General features: G+C 42.7%; 1 protein-coding gene across 3 annotated transcripts in view; it reads left to right on the top strand.

The window, feature by feature from the left end:
• DAB2 (DAB adaptor protein 2) overlaps nucleotides 1–20,668 on the top strand; it is a 48,428-nt gene extending 27,760 nt beyond the window's left edge. Inside the window, exons 3-15 of one of the 3 annotated variants that reach the window (XM_081133130.1) lie at nucleotides 931–1,070; nucleotides 1,756–1,854; nucleotides 3,546–3,677; nucleotides 4,151–4,231; nucleotides 4,675–4,701; nucleotides 4,938–4,991; nucleotides 5,392–5,454; nucleotides 10,107–10,760; nucleotides 11,710–11,872; nucleotides 15,717–16,349; nucleotides 16,905–17,014; nucleotides 17,605–17,675; nucleotides 19,361–20,668. In XM_081133130.1, the coding sequence (XP_080989256.1) occupies nucleotides 931–1,070; nucleotides 1,756–1,854; nucleotides 3,546–3,677; nucleotides 4,151–4,231; nucleotides 4,675–4,701; nucleotides 4,938–4,991; nucleotides 5,392–5,454; nucleotides 10,107–10,760; nucleotides 11,710–11,872; nucleotides 15,717–16,349; nucleotides 16,905–17,014; nucleotides 17,605–17,670 (2,222 nt within the window). In that variant the 3' untranslated portion in view covers nucleotides 17,671–17,675; nucleotides 19,361–20,668. The remainder of the gene's footprint in view (nucleotides 1–930; nucleotides 1,071–1,755; nucleotides 1,855–3,545; nucleotides 3,678–4,150; nucleotides 4,232–4,674; nucleotides 4,702–4,937; nucleotides 4,992–5,391; nucleotides 5,455–10,106; nucleotides 10,761–11,709; nucleotides 11,873–15,716; nucleotides 16,350–16,904; nucleotides 17,015–17,604; nucleotides 17,676–19,360) is intronic. The other 2 variants (XM_081133132.1, XM_081133131.1) reach the window with 2 other exon arrangements.
• Nucleotides 20,669–21,780: the final 1,112 nt, after the last annotated feature.

The raw sequence follows: 21,780 nt of genomic DNA, 5'->3' as shown, positions 1-21,780 counted from the left end.
GAGGGGAGCCCGCGGTGCTTACCTCTGATGAAATGACAAGTTCAGGGTCAAGTGAGAGCTGGCCCTGGCCCTGGCCCTGGCCTCGCTTCAGCCTTGGCCTGGTCTCAAGTCCGGAACAGGAGAGTTGGAGTTCGGTTCACTCCACATATAAGACCTGTCTCCGAATCCTGTGGTTACCCCAACTCGGGTCCTGCCAGGCAGCTCTCCTACCATCTTGTTCAGTTGATAAATGCAGCTACCAATTATATGAAATATCTTGCAGTAACCTATTTTTCACTTTGCTGGGTTTTTTTAAAAAAAAAATCAAGATCTTTGTTTTATTAGACCCTCTCTCTTGACCTGAAGAACCACTGGGAAGTGCCAGAGTCCTTATTCATTCTTAGTGCGAGAATATTGCGTGAGGTGCTTGGTTTTCACTTCCACACTTGAGCCGTGGCAGTGGAACCTCGCTGGCCTTCTCAGAGGAGAAGGTATAAAGATGGGAATGATTGTCAAAGCAATTGACCCTTAACTCCCTCCTGCCTAATTTACGGTTCCAAGTGTTAGTGTGTTGTGTGGCACCTTATTTTCCTTTTATTATAAAACAAAACCATTCTTCTCCTTATATTCTTTTTAAAAATACTTTAAAACTATAATGAATATCCCCAAGTCCCACCTCACATATTTCCCTAAGCTTCCCCTAGTTCAGTCCATTTTGCAGCTTTAGGGGTTTATTTTCTCCCCACCCCAACATTATATACACGGTATTACACAGTATAATTTTAGCCAAAGGAGGTGAGAATAAGAATAGAATATTGCACACTCATCAATCGTGGTATAATCAAGATTTATACTACTCTGATTTGAGATCCTGGAGCATATTTGATGAAATGTGGGGCTGATATTCAAGGACATTTATAAACTTTATCCTATATCTCTTTCTTTTCTCAGGCTCAGAAAAGACAGATGAGTATCTTTTGGCCAGATTCAAAGGTGATGGTGTAAAATACAAGGCCAAGCTCATTGGCATCGATGATGTGCCAGACGCAAGAGGAGATAAAATGAGCCAAGATTCTATGATGAAACTAAAGGTAAAAGGCAGAAAGCACGCTGTGTCTCTATCTTCAGCAAATGTCCAACAGAGGGAATTATAGTAGAAGTTCATATTTACCTATATCTCAATTACTTGCATGATAATTTTTTCTAATCACATAATTGATCCAGTGGTGCCTCATTTTATGAGTAGTTTATGAGTAGTTTAGTAGTGAGTTTTTTTGCATAGTCTGAGTGTTGTACTGGTTTAGCAGGATTCTACGTGCCTTTCCCTTTGGCCAGGTCAAATTTTCAACCCTGGAGGTAGTCAGGTAAAAGTCGGCACTCTATTTGGAAACTGGTGTTCTTTAGTGTTAGCCCTTTGATTTTCTGAATTTTTGAATTCTAGTACTGTCACTGTGTGAAACTAATTAAATAATGCTTTTTAAATAAGACAGGGCCTAGAAGGAACCTCGTTGGAGATCTTCTAGTCTGTTCTTGTCTTTACCAGTGACTGTTCCGAGGCCAGGAGAATTAGAATGGCTTGTCCAAGTTTGCAGAGCTAACTAGTGATGTTCTGGCTCAATGTCTTCTATTCCATCCTGCTCCCTCTTAGGAACGGTGCCTAGGCCTTTCATAGATGGTAAACTAAGCTGAAAACAAAGCTGTCCTTTAAGTTTTTAGTATCAGAAGCATCGTAGAGTACTTTTAACTAAATTTTTCTTATTTTCCGAACCTCATCAGGGCATGGCAGCTGCTGGTCGGTCTCAGGGACAACACAAGCAAAGGATCTGGGTCAACATTTCCCTTTCAGGGATCAAAATAATTGATGAGAAAACTGGGGTAAGAATCCACTTTCACTGACACTTCTGATCACCTGCATTTGACAAACAATTTGCAACTAGATTTTAGCTCCCCTTTTTCCTTTTCAAAATTCTGTAGGAATTAGTTATATATTACTTCTCCAAAAATAAAGGTGGAAAACTGGGTAGGAGGTGATGAGGCAAGGTACTTTATTGTGAAATTTATTTCCTCTAACAGGTGTGTCAAGTCTGTATACACAGGTATGCTACAGTATCACTTGGGTCTTCTTCTGGACCCCAGGTACAAGAACCAGACTAACCCTAACCCCTGGTTTGTGATGCTATCATAGGTCTATGCATGGATCTCACTATAATATATAGTGGTGAGAAGAAATAGGTTTACAGTTGTACTGCATTAATAATAAATAACTAATAAATAATAATACAAAAATAAACTCTCTTTCTGGTGCTCCCAACGACAAACCTACTTTTGCCCACCTCTGTATTGATCATGTGCAAACTTACTTGCTGACCCAATGCTAGAATATTACCTGTAACACACCTACCTTTTTTCCCTTCTCTCTTTCTTCCCTCCTCACCCCACAGATGGAACTTTGATCACTCTTGCGGTTGATAATGTTCTTCTATCCTATAGGAACAGTCTTGTTTGTTTGCTTGTTTTTGAGTCTTACAAAAAAAAACTATTAAATTTCAAGTCTTCTGGGACTTTTTTTTCCATCCTCTACTCAACGTTCATCCACTTGCAATGTTTGTAGTTTATCTTCATTGCTGTAAGATGCTCAGTTGTATCAAGGTCCTGTGGGAGGCCTCCGGTTATTATTCATTCCTTCCTAGAGGTACCTTTTATCTAATATGCAAAATCCACTGACCAGACTTAGGGCCCTGGGACCCCGGGACATGCTTACTCACCTGCTGGTCCTCATGCACTGCTGCCTCCATTCTCCCTCATCTCTCAGGTCCTATCCTCAAGCCCAGCAGAGAATGGTAGCAAGTTTCTCTCACTCCCCAACTCTTCTAAGATACCCAGTATGAATTTATCAGTGGCCTTAGGAGTTTGGAAACAAAAGCCAAGACACATTCTAACCACCTACAAATATCCCTGAAGAGTTGAGCCAAGAGAAGGGGGCAAGGGAATAGAGGGGAGGGCACTACTAACCCTGCCACATGTAACTCCTGGGTAATGACATGGATATCTAAGTGAGGCTAAGAAATACTTGAGGATAGCATTGGGTAACTTCCAGAATGTACTGGGGATAATTGTTCCAGTACTTAGGGAATTATTTCCCGGCCACTCTGAGCCATTGTCAGAGGAACCCTGTGAACGCTCCACTAGCTGAGTTCACCTGAGTTTGTCTGAGTTGGGAAAACACACCCACTCGGAATAGATTATATGCCCCATCTTCACTTTAGAACTTCTTGGTCTCCCAACCCTCAGTCCTTCCTTGCTATGAGGCATCGCATGTTTGGGGTAGAAAGACGCAAGTATTAATATTTCCAGGAGGAGCATTGTCCCCATTTTTGTTTTCTACCCTGTTCCTTTTCGAGCCCTTCCTGACAGGGATAAATGTAACTCCAGCCTTCAACTAGAGGTGAAAATGTTTTTCTTTGAATGTTTTAGCCTTTTCATATATCTGGTCCTTGGTTGTGCTAGCCTACGAATAGATTCTAGTTTTCCCAGTAAATCATTTTCTTTTTCTGTTCCTTTTTCAGGTGATAGAGCACGAACATCCAGTAAATAAGATTTCTTTCATTGCCCGTGATGTGACAGACAACCGCGCATTTGGTTATGTGTGTGGAGCTGAAGGCCAGCATCAGTTTTTTGCCATAAAAACAGGGCAACAGGTAAGCACTAAGCCTTGAGGTATACCTGGAGGGGGACTTGTCCTCGGTGGAGCGTAGGGGTGTCTGTCACTCAACTAGAGAGCTTTCTAGAAGCAACTGGAGACAGGAGGAGGTATAAACAATGATTCAAAGGATGACTGTCTTTATTGGTCTAAGGAATCTTTTTTAAAATGTCATTGATTCCTGTGAAGTGAGTGGCATAAGGATTATTAGAATGGGCTTTCTCATAAGGTCAGTGCTGATTTTGGAATAATAGGGAATTATTCCTAGAAATGCTAAAGGGTCTTGGAAAATTATCATGGTGCTGTCTTTTCTGCATCTAGAGGTGGGATGGGGATGGTGGTGATTCCCCATAAAACAGGGCAGGGTAGTAAGGAGCTTTAAGTGAAAGGAAGAAAACAGAACTGATGGGAGACAAAGGGAGGAAAATAGTAAGATTAAAATACTGATACAGATGCTTTCTCTTGTTTCAGGCTGAGCCATTAGTCATTGATCTTAAAGACCTTTTTCAAGTTATCTACAACGTTAAGAAAAAGGAAGAAGAAAAGAAAAAGGCAAGTACTCCCCAATATGGATTCTATTAAACTTACAACAGTTTCGGGACCTTATTTGAACATTATGTGAACATATGGCCTCTCTGGAGAGTTGGCTTCCACGGGGAATCTCCAAAGCATGGGAAGGAGAGAAATGTGTTGTCTGCTCTTCCCAGCAGGCAATGGGTGGATGCTCTCGTTAGGCACTTCTGATTTCCCGCCCCTGACTCCTGTCTTTTCTCCCTACAAGCTTCACCCTGATTCTAAAGACTAGATAGAGCTACCAAGTTGAAGTCCAGTAACTCTTTTCCAATCCAGTATTAATGGGAAAAGGGGAAGGGGCCGTCAGGCAGACAGGAGTCTCTCTTGCTTACGCCTGTGAACCCATAGGTATATCTGTTCTTTTATTTACCTTCCTTTTACTATAATTACTACGATCACTGAATTTGTGTCTTTCTTCGTAGATGGAAGAAGCCAACAATGCAGTAGAGGTAAAACTGCATCTTCTCTTCTTGTGAATTGTGCATGTGTAATGTGTATAAGCCCTTGTTTGCTACTTGCCCAGCATGCTCCCTTTCTGGCTTATTGCTCTGTGTTCATGACCCTTCTGGTCAAAGAAGATGTACAGTTGAATGATCAGTGCCAAAATTATAACCGCTTAGCAAGCCAGTACACTAGGAAATTCAAACTTGCCAACTAAACCCTTAAATATTTGCCATCTTTTCAGAATGGAGGCGAGGCCCTAATGACTCTTGATGACCAAACTAACAAACTGAAATTGGTACGTATGTGACTCTTTATGATTATTTCTTACTTGAACATGGGTTTTACTTCCTATAAAAGTTGCAAACGCAGAATCTATTTGAAAATCCAATTGCAACATCTATTTCCCTAAACATTAGTATAACACTTGATGTCAATACACAAAGCAATCTTTTTAGTAAACACATCTGAATCTAATCCAAATACTTTTTAAAAGAGTTTGGACCAGATGGGTTTGTTTGGGTACCTGTCTACACTTCCTGACCTAAATATCCCAATATCAGATCTGTATTAGTTAAATGAAAATCCAATCATGACAGCTATTTTCCTCAACTTTAGTTTAGGAAACCATTATGACAATATACAAAGGAATCTTTTTGAGTAGACACATCTGAATCTAATCCAAATACTTTTTTAAGGCTGTTGACCGGATGGATTTGTTTGGGGACATGTCTACACCTCCTGACCTAAATAGTCCAACAGTAAGTGTCTGTTTTTAAATTTGCAATGTAATGGAAATGACATCTATGACTCAAATTGGCAATTAACCAGAAATCTTGAGCATCTCATTGAAACTCGGAAGGTGTCAGCTGATTTTTCTGCATAAAGTGTAAATGGCTAAATGGCTACTAGAACAAATTTGCATCTTAAATCACCATGGAAACCTACCAGCACTAATTCAGATATATTAATAGTACTTAGAGGTTAAGTCTGAGCAATAGGTCAGGCAATGTAGCCCTTCTTGGTATTACCTAGGATCAGAAGGAGGAGCTGAATAGTAATTCTTGGCATAAGCCTACTTGAAGGGAGTATGTTTGTTAGATGATGAATTGTAAAGCCTCCTGGCCTCTCCATTTATTTTTTATTCTTTCTTTGTGATTTAACATAAGCTTGGTGTAAAGTAAGACTTAAATAAGAGGCTCAGTTATGTTTTTAAAGTTTCTCATTTTTTACAGGATAGTATAGTGTTTCAAATCTTAATATTGATTGATCCATAACAACTCTGTGAGAGTAGAGCAATATTTTCAATACAGATAAGAAAATGGTGATTCAGGAGAAAACTCATTTACCCAAGAAAGAGGTTCAAAGTCAGCACTAAAACCCAAGACTCAGACCTTCCAAAACAGGCCTCTAGTGAAATCACCCATGTGATTTTGAATGGCTTCTTACAACTTCTATTATTTAACAGTTTCTTGAGTACCTGCTATTTGCCGGGCACAGCAGTGAGATGCACAATGTCACTGGCATCATGAAGTGTACTATCTAGCAGGCAGACTGACATTAAAGCCAATTATAAAGCTTACAAGTGGATGTTAATTATAGGGTGTTTATCTAGTTTTAGAGGGTCAGCTAACAGCTCTGAGTGAGTTTCTGGACTTGAACATAAAAGATGAGACATCAATAACCAGATAAAAAGGGCATCAGTATCTATCTAGAAGTCTTTTATATCAGGGAATTATCAAGCAAGCCACAAAGGTCATTGGAATTAACGCCACAGCAGATGGAGGACCTGGTAAGTCTCACTGACCCCAGAGTATTGCAGAGAATGCCGGGCCTGTGAAATTTCACCTAAAATGCTCAAGCCCAGGAGATGAGAAGGAGCAGGCCCTTCGTACACTCTTCTCACCCCCAGCCCTATGAGATTCACACTGTGTCACAGCGTTATAGGCAGGGGCCGCGTACGCTCTTCTCACCCCAAACCCCATGAGATCCACACTGCGTCACAGCACTATAGAGGCCCCAAAAAGGCCTGCAATAGAGAAGCCTGTTTCCTGTTCTTCTAGGCAGTGAGTCGCAACTCACTTGTCACTAGAACCCTTTCATTCTTCACGTCTGTTACCATTCTAAGGATCAACTTTGTGAAATACTGGATTAGACAGCCCTGGAAGGTCCATTCCAGCTCTGAAACCCTTCTGGCTCCAAGGCAACTTGACCCCCCCCTCCATCCGATGCCCAAAGTAAATTGATGTCAGAATGATGTCCTTTCTAAGTATAACTGGCATTCACACAAGGTTATTGAAAGAGATCGAAGCACTCAAGCTATGAAGTAGAGTTGCCATGGGAGAGGCAAGGAAGCAGCGACTGCTTTGTCTGCTTCTGTAGCCTTCTAGAAAGTTCTGAAAAAGGAAATGAAAAGCAGCATGAGTAGTCCTGAGTCTTGTTGATATTGGACTTCATGCCTTCTATGAATTTTTGGTTTATGGAAATAAAATTCAGGTTTTAGTTAAACTAACAGTGAATTAAAGGAATAAATACCATCAAAGTAGATGGTATCTGATAAGTAAGAAAATCCTAACAGCGCTAATGGTGTGCTGGTCAGACTGCCAGCGTGTTCTTACAGACTGAGTTTATACTCATAGGTCACAAAATAGATTTATCTCTGCTAGATAAAACCAGCATGTTTTAAAATATTCAAATCTTACAGTAGTTGCACTGGAAGAGATGAAGAGAGGAAGAAATCTAAATTACTTAGACTTTATAGTCATGCTCTGCCACTCCCCCAACATTTCTACAGAATAGTTTTATGCATTTCAAATGAAGCTCATGTTGCAAACTAAGTAGCATTCCTTAGAACGTAATTTTTATTGGAAAACTGCTTGAACAATATTCTTCCATACTGGTCTCAAAAAAAAAACAACCACAAGGGAAAGAAAGACATGCTCGACCTTGAAAATGTTAACCATTCAAAAGCAGTGTTTTATGAGAAGAACATGAGACATGGTCCTCCACCAAGGGGGTTAAATCTGGTGCAGGGATGGGATCAGGGCACAGTGTTAAGTAAGATGCTGTGGGTGGGCAAAGGTGAAGCTGAAATAGATCTATGGGAAAAGATTTTGTAAATGATATGAACTTGAGTTGGGTCTTTGAAGAGTGTAGGAAAATAGAGAGTAATTAGGCTGAAAGTAAACTGAGTCCCCTTGTGGGTCATTCTGAAAGTTTGGCTAATGAAGCTTATTTTAATACAGGGAATAGCAGGAAGACACCAAAAGCTTTGGTTAGGGAAGTCCAGGATTTGGCAGGCTGGGATGCTTAGGTGATATGGCTACCTGGAGAAGAGCTGGGCTGTGGAACTCAGTATTGAAAACCTTGTCTCTGTTCAGACACCCCTTTGGTTGCCTGGCGTCCCTCTTACTGGAGCTCCTTAAGAGCAGGGACTGCATTTCACTCCCGTGTCGCCAGTGCTTGTCTCCCAGGTCCTCCAACGATGGCCGAGTGGATGCAGTATTGCCGTCCAACAAAGAATTCATGAAGCTCTGACTGAGGGGGTGGATGAGAAGTCTCGCATCTTCCATTTATAGCCTATGACCTAGACTCTTAATCTTGAATTAATAGCAGTTAATTCAGACCTGACCTGAGGAGAGCCTTATACATTTTACTTATAGGGTGACTATTCAGAAGTCTAACATTGTGGCTCCTGTTTGGTGTCCTAAGAACTTCTTCTGAAATCTTTGAAAAGGAGAACTCTGCCAACTGTGAATACCCAACTGTTCTAACCAGAGGTGGCTCATAATAAACGAATAAATATTGAAATCACAAGCTTTCGTAATACATTTTTTTCACACTTTTTGATTGTTAAAGATCCCTGCATTAGTCTTCCAATCTATTTCTTTGATTAAAAAAAATTTTTTTAATGACAAGTTCTTTCTTTTGACAGATTCTTCTGGTTATAAAAATAAAAGCTGGTTTTTAAAAATGTGTTTTTTAACTAATAGTAAAGGAAGCCAGAAGATAGAATACCAATTAGGTCTGATTTAGGGCCTTAACTTTCTAAAAATGTATTCTTTCCTCTTAAAAACCAAAGAGGCCTATTCAGGCCTCCTTTTTACATTTGAGAATTTTATATTCCCTTAATGATGTTTTTGACTCAAGGATCAAAATATTTAATGATCTCTTCAGGGTAATGCTTGAATTCCAATTTCCATGTCATAGGTGTTATATTGTTCATATTTCTCTATGGTTAGCATAGTTAAGTATTTAATGAATCAGTCAGTCAGGAGGAAGGTCTGTCAGTGTGACAGCTCCATCCCTGGTATATCCTAATTAGGTATAAAGACTTGCCAGATTGATCAAAGGGGCTGCTTTTGTGCTGACAGGGATGTCTTATCTAACAACTGAGAACCCAAATAATTAACATACCAGAAAATGATAAGGAATAGAATTTGTAGTTATGCATTTGGTGTGTCTTTCGAATTAGCTCTTAAATCCACATCTCCACCTTATACATATTTTAAAGATTAGATTATACATAAATTAAAGATAAATTAAAGATTAGTTGAATTTATCCACTATATAGATGAGATTACTGTTACAACACAGAGAACTCTTAAGCTATATTATAAAAAATGCACAAATACGAGAGGTTAACGTGATATGTTAGAGTATATCACTATTTTGAGTATCACTTTCTTAGAGAGACATAGACAAAGGGCGTGTTCAGAGGAGAGACGAAGATGAAGATGTGACAGGTCTAACTTGGCTAGCACTTTCGAAAAGATCCTCAAATATTTAAAAAGGCATACCTGACAGGCTGTGATGTGAGGGGAACCTCCCGCGAAGGAAAGACTGATTATAGGGAGATATACTTGACCTTAAACTTTATTACATCCAGAACTGTAAAAAATGAATGTATTAGCCAGTAAATTCGCCCATTTAGAGGTGATGTAGCATGACTGGGGTATAGTACAGACCGGACATCAGGTAAGAAGCTGGGTGAGGCTTCTGAGATCTAGTCTTACTTTCAAACCCTTATACTTAGATAATCACTCGGAGTGACTCACAGTCAATTAAATTCCCTTTAAGACTTTCAAACACTTTAATTGAGACAACGCCCATCATGAACTCAGCCAGTCTGTAAGGGTGAGCGGTGACATGAGTAAACAACAGTAAGGTTTCATTTAATAGGGAAACAGTGAAGTTGAGATGTAAATAAGTGGGCATGGGTTAGGGGAGGAGCTCTTCAGCTGATAAGTGCACTCACCGAGGTGGTGGGAGGAGGTCATGGTCAACGGTTTGTCAAGGTCAAAATCCAACGGGAATTCTGATAATCCTGGTCATCTGGTGTAGCTTTCTCATTTGAAGTCACAACATGGACTAACACTCTCTCTCTTTTTTTTTTTCTTTCCAAATGTGATAGGAAAGCAAAGATATCCTGTTAGTGGATCTAAACTCTGAAATCAACACCAATCAGAACCCTTTAAGAGAAAATTCATTCCTAACAAACGGCATCACCTCCTCCTCTCTTCCTCGACCAAAGCCTCAGGCATCTTTCTTGCCCGAAAATGCCTTCTCTGCCAATCTCAATTTCTTTCCCACCCCTAATCCCGATCCTTTCCGCGATGATCCTTTCGCACAGCAAGACCAATCACCACCCTCTTCGTTTGATTCTGCTAAATCTCCAGATCAGAAGACAGAGAATTTGAGTGGCTTGCCTGCGCCGCTGAGTAACGGGCCCCTCAATGGGGATGTTGATTACTTTGGTCAGCAGTTTGACCAGATCTCTAACCGGACTGGCAAACAGGAGGCTCAGGCAGACCCGTGGCCCCTCTCGAGCGCACAAACCCAGGCAGCAGTGAGAACTCAGAACGGGGTGTCTGAAAGAGAACAGAACGGCTTCCATGTGAAACCCTCCCCGAACCCCTTTGTGGGAGGCCTTCCCAAAGGACCGCCCGTGCCAAATGGCGTCAAGCAGGACCTGGAAAGCTCTGTCCAGTCCCCCCCACATGACTCCATAGCCATTATCCCACCTCCACAAAGTACCAAACCGGGACGAGGCAGAAGGACAGCGAAGGTGAATCGTCTGACGCGTGGCCGCTGGCGGGATGCATGCTCGCTGTCCCAGGGTGGTGCGATGCCAGCTGTCTTGCTGCTGCTATTGTAGTGTCCGGTGTGGCCCTAAACTAGAAGGGGGGTGAGGCTCGTGGTCCCCCAGGAATCCCTTCCTCTAATCGCCACCCTTTCAAAGCTTCTCGCTCGGCGGTGTTTGCCACGCCCTGCTTTCCGTTTGCACGTCTTGTCTCTTGTTATTAACTAAACACGAGTTTTTTTCATTTTTAATGCTGCTTGCTTCTGTCCCTCTGGTAAGTTTGACGGTCACGTTCTGGGAGCGGAGGGCGAGGGCTCCTGTGATCCCCTGATACATACCTTCCCCCACTAGCGTGCCCGCACCCCCCCTCACGTGGCGTTGCTGACCACGGTGGTGGTGTAAAATTCTGGAGTTTGTCTCCTCTAGTGGAAGTTGACTGAAGAATCCATCGTCTTAAAAGAAACATGTCTGTTCTATTACCACTTCATTCAAAAGCGATTTAAAATGTGCCTTCAGTATTTTTTTATATCTCATTGGAGTATGTAGGCTGGCCTAATGACTAGACTACTGCGTCAGTGTTATGCAGACTGATTCTGATCCACCAGATTGATCAAAAGCATTGATGCTCCTTATTTCTAGTTGCCCCTTCCCAGCTTCAAGCTTCCAGCTGATAAGGAGATCGGTGAGGCACGAGTGTGTAAATAAGTAAATTAGATTTCGCTTTGAGAGCCCAGGCCCAACATTCTGCCCATGGCGGGGACCCTTGTCTTTTTTTGTTTCGGTTGGTTGGCTGGTTTTCTGTAGTAGCCCGTCAGTAATGGGAAAAGTTTCTCCTCGTGTGGCTCCCGAATTTGAGGCACAGAGTAGGAGACTGAATGAAGCTGCCTTTCTCTCCTGCTGAGTAACTCCTTCATGTCCGCCTCTGCCCTGTCAGTCTCCAGCAAATGACTTGCTCACATCAGACATCTTTGCTCCTCCGGACTCAGAAGCTCCAGGCCAGACATCACCTACGGGACAATCTGCAGCCCCACAGACCAATCCTCTGGATCTCTTCAAGACCAGCGCTTCTGCCCCAGTGGGACCCCTCACAGGACTAGGTAAGGGCCCGAGACCGAGTCGTTTGGCTCGGTTACTTTCACCCCTGGGACCACAGTGCATAGGAGGAAGGCACTTCATGTCCATAGAGGTTTCGAGGGCATAAAACTGGAGCTTCCTAGGGAGTCTTTCTCCCACTCTTACTTCTGTACAACCTCACTCCCATCTGGTACCCTTGAATGTAAATGAAATTTGGTGCCCTGAGGTGGAATGTGGAAAGAAATACATTTTCAGTATTGCACTTATTTGAACCAACTGGTAATGGCTTAGTAAAGACAAAGATGAGGGGTTCTGAAGCTCAGACCAGCTTCATTGGAGACATGGGGCTAAGATGATGGAGTCTGTATTGGAAAATTAACAATATGCATGTCTTCCATGTAAGTTGCCATTACTAGATCTAAGCCCTATCCCCTATTAAACTGATATCCCTCTCGGAAAGGATATGTACCCTGAGAGAGATGTAAGTAAAGTCTGAAGCAAGTGTAAGTCATAGAATGAAAGTCCTAGGTTCTGAGCCCAGCTCCGTCCCTACGCACCCGGTGGGTGAGGGACAGGCATATATTCTATCGGTCTTTGCGTACTTAAGCCTTAGCAGCTCCTTGCCAATGTCTTGGCTGGCTGAGTGTCTTAATAGAGTAAGAAGATAAATAATGAAAACCTAAAGCTGAAAAAGCACAGAGATAAGGGGAGAGGTGGGACTTTATCAGATAACTAGAATGTGCTGGTGCTGTCACTCATAAATGTGTCATTAGTCTCATGTGAGCCACTGAGCCGCTCTGTGGCAGGACACTGGGGAAGGCCACGTGGCTGAGGGCTAGCCCTGCTCCACTTCACCCACAGCCTCTGGTTCCTTTCTGCCTCCATGGTGCAGTCCTTGCTCTCCTGCTGGGGATTCTCTTTGTGTTTCTGCTTCTTGGCACCACTAAGGGCTCCAAATAGACTTTGACCTGGGAGGTAGTGGAGAGTGGCTCCCTCCATCGCTTTGTAAAAGTTGATCAGGGATCTTTCTCTGCCTCCTGCAGAGTCAGTCCTCAGGAACCTGTTTTGTTTTTTCTGTCTGCTATTTTCCTGCAAAGGAACATACTGTGGCTCTGTCCTGTTAAATCTGTTTAATCTTATCTGGAGTATGGTAGCAAAAGGAGAGTTGTTACCCAACTGCCAAACAGCTGAAATCCATGTGGAGGTGAGACGCCAGCTTGTCCCAGGGCTCTGCTTGCATTGGGACCATCAAGAGACTGTCCCTGAGCTCTTTATGTCTCTTGGGGGCGCCCCCCTCTCCGCATCTCTCTTTTCCCTGTACCTCCAAGTGGAGCCGGTTGATACTTTTCCTTGCAGAAGAGTAGTGAGCTTGCAGGCAGTGCCTGTGACCAGATCCCATCACGGAGCTTTGTAGTCTAATATCATGCCCCGAAGAATTTTTACAGCCAATATTTAGCAAGTCAGCCTGAAAATACAGCTGGACCCTATAACTGTTAATTTATTCAGACGAAGTGAAGCTTTTTGGCGAGGTGCCCCTGTGGAGGCCTTGGGGTATACAACTGCAGAATACTGATGATTCTTCCAAGTTTGGACATGGGACTCAAACTGAGCTCTACAGTATAGCCCCTGTCCACTCACAGGGATCCTCAGCCAAACCCTGGAAGGTTGGAGGTCCGGCTTCCGCTGAACCCAGCTGGGGGACTCTCTCCTCTGGAGAGCTGGGGGTGGGGAAAGGGGATTGTAAAAAGCTGAGCCTTCAGCTTTGACTAGCTACCCTGTGTTTTCATCAAGCATCAGAAGGTAATAAAATTAACTTTTTTACTAAAACTCTTTTTTTTTACCTCTTGCCTCTACTTTTTCCAGTGGGGCCTTAAATATCTTAGAAACACAATGCATGGAATCTGGTAAATGGGAATGAAGGCTGGCATAAGTATATACTGGGAAAGTCTTTATTTCCTGGCAAATTTCATATTTTTCTCTTTTCCCACCACTCCCACTAATAACATCTATGTCTAAAGCCACACACTTTCCAAAGGGAAGGCAAGTCATGCAACATGAAAGGTGATAAAATTCTACCCAATTTGCACATCCAACTGGTGTAAATTAGTGGTGAGTGACTCTGGGTTCAGTTAATAAAATTTAAATAATTTGTTTTAACATGCTAGAGATAACTTTGTTCAAATTCAACTCACTTGTACAAGCCTGTATTATACAATGTAAGAGAACTTTCCCTTCGGTTAGTTGTGAAAGGAATAGGTATATACTTTAGTGTAAATGAAATCTAAAACTATATCGATAAAATAAGTATTTGAATTAACATTCCATTAAAAAAAAATTAGTCCTGCCTTTTGATGCCCAAGAGGCAGAACAGGAGGATCAGCTGCTGAGTGAGGAGCCATTATGCCTGAGTTTTAGTCTCTACTGTCACAAACTGTGACTGTCCCAATTTTAGTAATTAATATTCTTGTACCCAGTTTCCTCACCTCAAAAATAAGCATGTTAACTTAGTAAGATGACCTTTCCTGAAACCCACCGCTCTCCATGAGCATACCATCTGTGTCCATGGCAGATGGCTAGTGTTCATGTTGATAGAATTAAGTCAAGTACCACCAATCTCCAACACTAGGGAAATTCAAGATAGAATATCTTGCTACATAAACCCCTGAATACCATTTTCAAAACATTTTTCACTCTGGAAACAAAAACCTTCCTAACCCAAGTTTGAGGGCCTCAGTTTGGTTAGGACACTTTGATAATGAAAGAATGCTGTGCTCCAACGCTTAGAGCAAGTAGGTTTCGAGAGTGGAGCATCATTCGTGAATAGATCTGTTAGTGGTGACAGTTTAACTGGGTCATCAATACACTTGGGAAGAGGCAGGAGAGAAAATGCCCTACGTATGTGAACAAGATGTAGGGAATGAGCTTCTCAAGAAGAGGGGGACAGATATTGGAGAGACCTGAATTTTAGTGGTTTCACTAATTCCTAATCAACATGGCAGGGATGCAGGCCATGGTGTCGTTCCCCACGGAGATCAGATCCCCAGACACAGGCCATTAGTTACTTGGGAAGTGGTTTTGCTTCACGGGGTCTTCTCTCCCTCCCCTCCTCTTTTGAATACTCTGTTCTAACTTCTGGCAAAGTTTCGTGAGTGACACATGGCAGGAAGTACTTTTATTTGAAACAGCTCCCCCAGGATAACCAGCCTCTCCTCCGTATTTATATAGAAAAATCGAAAACTATCTTGGCACCAGCCAAGTTTTATCACCCTTTTATAGGCTGTATCAACCTTGGCAGCATTTAAAAGCAAGGCAACTCTGAAATGGTTTCCTCAGGACACAAGCATGTTGAGGCCTCAAGCACATGCATGATAGCTGGTTTCCATAAGACCCAGACAGGAGCCAGCTGCCAAATGAAAAGATGGAGTCAATGACTCATTGTACCCCATGGATTATCTTAATTAACTACTTCATAAGCAGCATGGTCTGTATATGTAAATGTATACACTCAACAAATAAGTTAATCGTATCGATGGGCTCAGCTGTTGAAAATACATCAGTGTATGTAGGATAAGGGCCTGTTTTTTCATGAGTAGGCACTTATGGACTGTATTACCCTTTGCATGAGGTAAAGAGGTGTGGTAGAAAGAAAGAGCTCCTAAGTGTCACCTGCATTTGGATGCCGGCTGTACTGTGTGAGCTAGTTGGTCTTCAGGTGAATCAAGCCTTCATTTCCATGTCAGCCTCAAGGCTGAAGGCCTTGGCCAAGTAGATGCTTTATAAATGCTTCCTGGAGAGTTGTGTTTTCTGAAACTCAAAACTCCTCTTCCAGCTTGTCTCCTGGTAAGTCCTTTCTCTCACTTCCTTCAGGTGGTGTACCAATCACCCCCCCTCAGGCAGGACCATGGAGCCCACCATCTCTAGTGTTCAACCAGCCCCCTTCCATGGTCCCAGGAGCCATGATGGGTGGTCAGCCTGCAGGATTCGGTCAGCCAATGGTGTTTACCACAAGCCCAGCGGTTGCAGGTTGGAACCAGCCTTCATCCTTTGCAGCCTCAACTCCCCCTCCAACCCCTGTTGTTTGGGGCCCATCAGCCTCTGTGTCACCCAACACTTGGTCATCAACAAGCCCTTTGGGGAATCCTTTTCAGAGCAATATTTTTCCAGCTCCTGCTGTGTCTGCCCAGCCCCCTCCTATGCTGTCCTCTCTCCTGGTCACTCCCCCTCAACCACCTCCCAGAACTGGCCCCCCAAAGGACATCCCCACCGATGCCTTCGTTGCCTTGGACCCACTCGGGGATAAAGAAGTCAAGGAAGTGAAAGAAATGTTTAAGGACTTACAGCTGCGGCAGCCTCCGGTCGTGCCCGCGAGGAAGGGAGACCAGACTTCCTCCGGGACTTCGAGTGCCTTCTCCAGTTATTTCAACAGCAAAGTGGGCATCCCGCAAGAGAATGCAGACCATGATGACTTCGATGCGAATCAACTGTTGAAAAAGATCAACGGTAAGCTACCCACTTCTCCATCTACTATACTGACAGATATTTCCACTGTCATGTGGGCCCACAGAGTCCCTCAGAAGAACCCTCTCCTACCCACCAGTAGCCTAACTCTTGCTGTTTTTTGTAATCAGTGGTTATGGAGACAACTTACGCATTTACCTTATGAAGCTAACTGTTCACCTTAGCTCCTTCTAAGGTCTGGCCCTGTGCTGCCCTCTAGTGACAAATCTTAAAAGGGTTGCCAAGGGCTGTTGGCATTCAGTAGGGCCCTGGCACCTGGAGGGCTATACAATAGTCTGAACCAGGCTCCCTGGCCTTCAGCGAGGGAATTCCGAATCTCTTCCACTTCAAGGAAATAAATATGCATGGCTTCTTCTTCTGAGAAGAGATGAACTTGCCTGTAATCATTGCTAGTCCTACTATTTGGTGGTAATTTTGTTCCATTGATGTAAATTTCTAAAGTCTGGAACTTACTTTCTAATATGAGCCTGACTGGGGACTTCTGTCTATATTTGGGGAAAGTTTGTCTACTGACGACTTGGGTTTTTCACCTTCTAGAACCACCAAAGCCAGCTCCCAGACAAGGTGCCCCGCCAGTTACCAAATCTTCTGACAATGCATTTGAGAACCCTTTCTCTAAAAATTCTTTCAGTTCGTCACAAGCCTCTGTAAGTATCAAGTACTGCAAGCTGTTGCTACCAACCAAAGTGTGTGCCACATAGAGCTACTGCCTCCCAGTTAACCTTGCTTGTAGCTGTAACAGCTCTTTGCCAGTAAAGGACGTTTGAATAAGGTTCATCATTGGGAACCAGCACAGTAAACATCAGCTCAAACTGGGGAAAGGTGATTTTTGCAGGGACGACTATTTGGAACTTAAAAAAAATGAATGTCATATTGAAAAAGCCCTTTGTAAATCACTGAACCTGGCTCATGAAAGCATTTTGGGAGAAAATCGAATCGAAATACTATCTTTTAAAAAAAATCTGTCAAAGATTTAAGTTCATTATTTCCCAGCCTTGATTTTTTAGCTCATTAAAAAAATACTTCCCATCCTGGGAGGCAAACATAATTTACCTGAACCTTGGTTTTGATGGAAATAATAAATACACACCACCAGTTACAAGCTGGTGAACATAAATCATTGTAGACCCTTCTGGGACTTAAGTGATTTTTTTAAAGAAATTAGAGAAGTCTTAAGGATAGATTTTTTTTTATAACTGTAATGATAGTTACTGACCGGTTGGTTGTGTCTCCATAGGTGGCTCCTCCTCAACCCACATCTCCTGATGTATATAAGGACGCTTTCGGAAGTCCTTTTGCCTAACTTCTGTAAGTAGGGTGGGGGGGGGTGAGGGTGAAATTTTAATTTTAGAATTGGGAGGAGGTTCAATCTCGGTCATTTAGGAATAATAGACATGGAAATCTCTCCTTGGCTACTTTGTTAGTGACTAGCTGGGCGTCTAAGAAGAGAATTCTTAGGTGTATCAAAAACAGGTATATGGATTTCTGTTGTATCTTGTGTTTTTGATATTTCAGTTTTGTATGGAAGTAAAACACAGCATAACGCATAACAGCTTTCTAGTTTTTTGTTCTTTTACCTTCATATTTAAGTGATTGCAAAGCATCCTGGTAATTACTTGGTTCCTAGAGAATAGCCATTTTCCACCTTTTCTATCTCATAGCACAAATGAACTACTTACTCAAATTCTGCTGCACATCAGAGAAATATGTTTTTTGCTGATCTGACAAAAAAATAGGTATAATTTTGATTCCTTCACACTGGATGGCTATCGTTGTGGTGGCTGTTGTCTTTTTTTTTTTTTAATTTGACGATCCAAGGGAGAAGAGGTCAGTGCCTCTGACTCAGTGTTGCATGTTTTAAGAATTCTTGCCGCACGCTGGTTGAAAATCACTGCTCTAGAAGGTTCAAAATCTGTGCACCTTCTGAAGCCACCAAGCAGATCAGCTGAAAAGACGATGCTCAGGACACTCTGCCTCCCAAATGAGTACTTATTTCTTTGTGAGGGCCTTCAAAGTTAGTCTGAAATAGTCTGATGGCATTAAATCCCAAAGTGGTGACAGCTGCTGCTACCTCTTTCAAGAGCAGTGTCAAGTGCAGAGTTTGCTGGTGCTTCTTCCTGCTAGTGGGTTGCACCCGAAGTGAGTTATTGGTGTAACCACCTTAAGTTGAGGTCCTGGGAGGGCTCAGCATGACCCCTTCTTTCTCTACAGTGAGTGGAAGCAGCTTTGATTGACTTTAGAAGATTGAAGTTCGTGGAGGAAAGGAAGCTTATCTGCATTTTAGAGGGGGTGGGCCATAGCTGGTTGTGAGAACAAGAGAAAGAGTGGAAAGAGCCGTCTTCAATCTGAGGACAATAAGATTGAGTTTATTTGCAATTCGGATCATTTTCCTCAACACATTTCTGCAACCACAGTGTTTCCTAAAGTGCTTTTTCATAAAATCTGCTTCGGAGAACTGGGTGAGATTACTGAAATCTCCAGGGCCCCACCCCAGCCCTGGTGCTGAGGAGGAAAGCTTGGTTTTAGCGAGCTTCCAGGCGATTTCTAATGCTAATGGCAGTGGAATGGACTGAAGGGCTAGAAGTCTCAGCAGAGACCCACCCTCACTCTCCTCCCCAGAAGAGGCATTGAACAGGTAGCAGAAAATAAACTACACCAGGACTGTGGGAGGATTGTTTGCACTAAATTGAGTGGACTGGAGTTTTCTCTGGAGGCCTCTGTTGCTTTAGGTCATGAAGGAAGGATAACCTTGGTCAACCTGTTCAACTTACAGATTGGGAGGGGAGGTAGCCAGGGAGAAAATAGCTGATATTACTCACCACTTGTGTTAGTCACTTCATTACAGGTCCTACATTTATTATCTCATTTAATCCTCTTGCATCAGCCCTAGGAGATATTATTACTGGCATTTTAAATAATGACTTGATATTTAATACATTGGTATTCAATCCAAAATTCTAACCACAGGTTTTTTCTTCCCCACACTCCACTAGGAACTTGGCTTGCCGACTATCCAGAGGAACAGAAAGGTTGGCCTAAGTAGTCAAGGACAAAGCTGACAGCCAGACAAGTCCTGACCTCCGCCCTTGTTCCAGCTTTGACATATTACCTGTTGCCTTATTTCTTGCTGCCTCTCCCACTTGTAAAATGTTTCTCACTTTCTGTTTAGGTTCAAGCTAAACTGAATCTATGGCTTTAAATAAATTAAGAACCTAAACTCTCTAGCTTAAATAGAAATGAAGTAGTTTCCCTACCTGAACCCTTGCCTGTTGCGTCCCTGAAACCTTCTAGAACATTCTACCATACGCGCTCTGGTTGGGCGATGCGGCCACCCCTGCGATCAGACTGCTTTGAATAAATTTTAAAATCCTTCCTGTTCAAGGCTGTGTCGGGGTTCTGTTTTAGAGAATAAAGCCTGGGACCTTTATCCTTTCTGTGGAACCGGGGGCCATCCTCCTGAGCTGAAGTTCCAGGAGAGCAGTTAATGTTGAAGAAAACCTGAACTCAACTCAGCAATGAAGGGCAGCACATCACAAAGTTAAATGTGATTGTGCCAAACATATTAGGTGCTTATCTGGGGTCACACTAGACCTTTCTCAAGTAACTGGAAAACTTTCTTGAAGCCACAATCTCATAGTAAGTTGGAAGATAAATAGGAAAAAAAAAACAAACAAACCCTGCAGAACAATTATTTGCTCCTATCATTGGAAATCTAATGTCTGAAATAGTTTTTGTCCTCATAACCTTGGAAAATTGCCTGGTTCATTTTCAGTCCTATTGTTAGCACAATTCTAAAGGGTTTGTTCTGGCCAAAATGAGTTTTGTTGGCTTATGTTGGGTTTTTAATGTTGTCTCTTGACCCCTAATGCTCAGGTTCCTGTGGGTGTTAATCAACCACATACAGTGTAACCTTTCAGTAGAAGATGAGGGTGACTGCTCACGACCTAAACAAGGCGGTGGCCTCATGAACCTGTCGATTAGCCCCAGCTAGCCCAAGCTCAAGTCCTGTGGTTTTATGTTTAATGGTAATAGCTCATCATATTTGGCATAATTTTCCATCCTGCTTCCTACTCCGTCATTGTAAACACAGACTTGAAATAGTATTTTATATGTCCAAATACCTAAATGTGCTAAACTGGAGGCAATTATTTCTAGGTAGTTGAATTTTTGAAAGTAGAAAAATTTTTTGAAAGTGATGATCAGACTCTGAATTGTTTTATACATACCTGTTTTCTTGTGCACTTTTCTGTATGCAAATAAAGCTATAAATTTACTCATTTCAATAAACTGGAATGGCAGAATCTCATGTGTTACCATCAGTTTATTCTAACACATAACTCCTGTTTTGTGTTGTTGTGTTAGGGTCAAGGTATAAAACATACCTGTCTGAGGCGAGGAAATGCTGTAATGCATTGTGGACAGTCACAGAGATGAAGAGAGAGTGGAAACGCATTCAATAGGACCATGAGTAAGTTATTGGCTGACACCTTTCAGTACCTCACTCTCCTCTCTCAGACCTGCACCCCCCTTCCTGGGAGTTTAATGTGAGTCTAGTGGAAAAGCCCTATACCAACCTCAGCTGACATCAGGAATAAAAACCATTCCATGGTGAACTCTTGCTTCACACCTTTTACCCTTTGCCAGCTCTAGTCTTGTTTGACCTCACCAGGACGACACTGCTCTGGCCCAGGCTGGTGCAGGCCATTCAGGAGAGCTTCTGTATGAGGTGGGCTGGCCGGTGACCAGACATCTTTAGCACTAGGACACTCTTAAACACTATATAAAAGATCCAGGCTCTCATTCTTTTCAAGAAGACCTAGATATATGAGGGAGATGACTCCAAGGCAGGCCTTGCTTGGTTTCAGAAGTCTTAGTGTTAAACTCGACCTCTCTAAGAGTAAGACAAGTTTGGTATGTGTGTTTGGTGGGGCAGGGGGTGTCATTGGTTGGTGTTTACTGCTATGGGATGTTCAGTATTACTGCCTTACCTTTCCCCTTACCTGAACATTTGGTGTCTTTCTGACAATGAGTAGGATATAGACAAACACACTCCACACAAAAGCAGCTTCCAGAAAGCCACAGGTGGAGAAGGCTGCTGATAAGAACATGTTGCACAAATTACCTGGCGTATCCAGGTGCTCTGCAGAGTGTCCAACGCACTGATCCCATGTGCCATTTCCAGGTGGCTTGATCTGTAAGGTCTTGCCGGAGGTTAACCCTTGCTCATGTGTGCTAGGGGAAGACATTGACTTCAGGATCGTAGGAACCACTGTTGACCAAGCAGAGGAAGGTGGTTACCCAAGTGTCCCAGCCAAGTGGAAACAGACCTCTTCTTCATCGTCTCTTTAGCCACAGGGGCTACTCACCCCTGTATTCCAGAAGTTCAGCTTTTATGGTAACCCTGTTTCACCTG

This window comes from Miniopterus schreibersii (assembly GCF_964146895.1).
Source record: "Miniopterus schreibersii genome assembly, chromosome: 3".
Lineage (NCBI taxonomy): Eukaryota > Metazoa > Chordata > Mammalia > Chiroptera > Miniopteridae > Miniopterus > Miniopterus schreibersii.
This window is presented reverse-complemented; position numbering and strand designations above follow the sequence as displayed.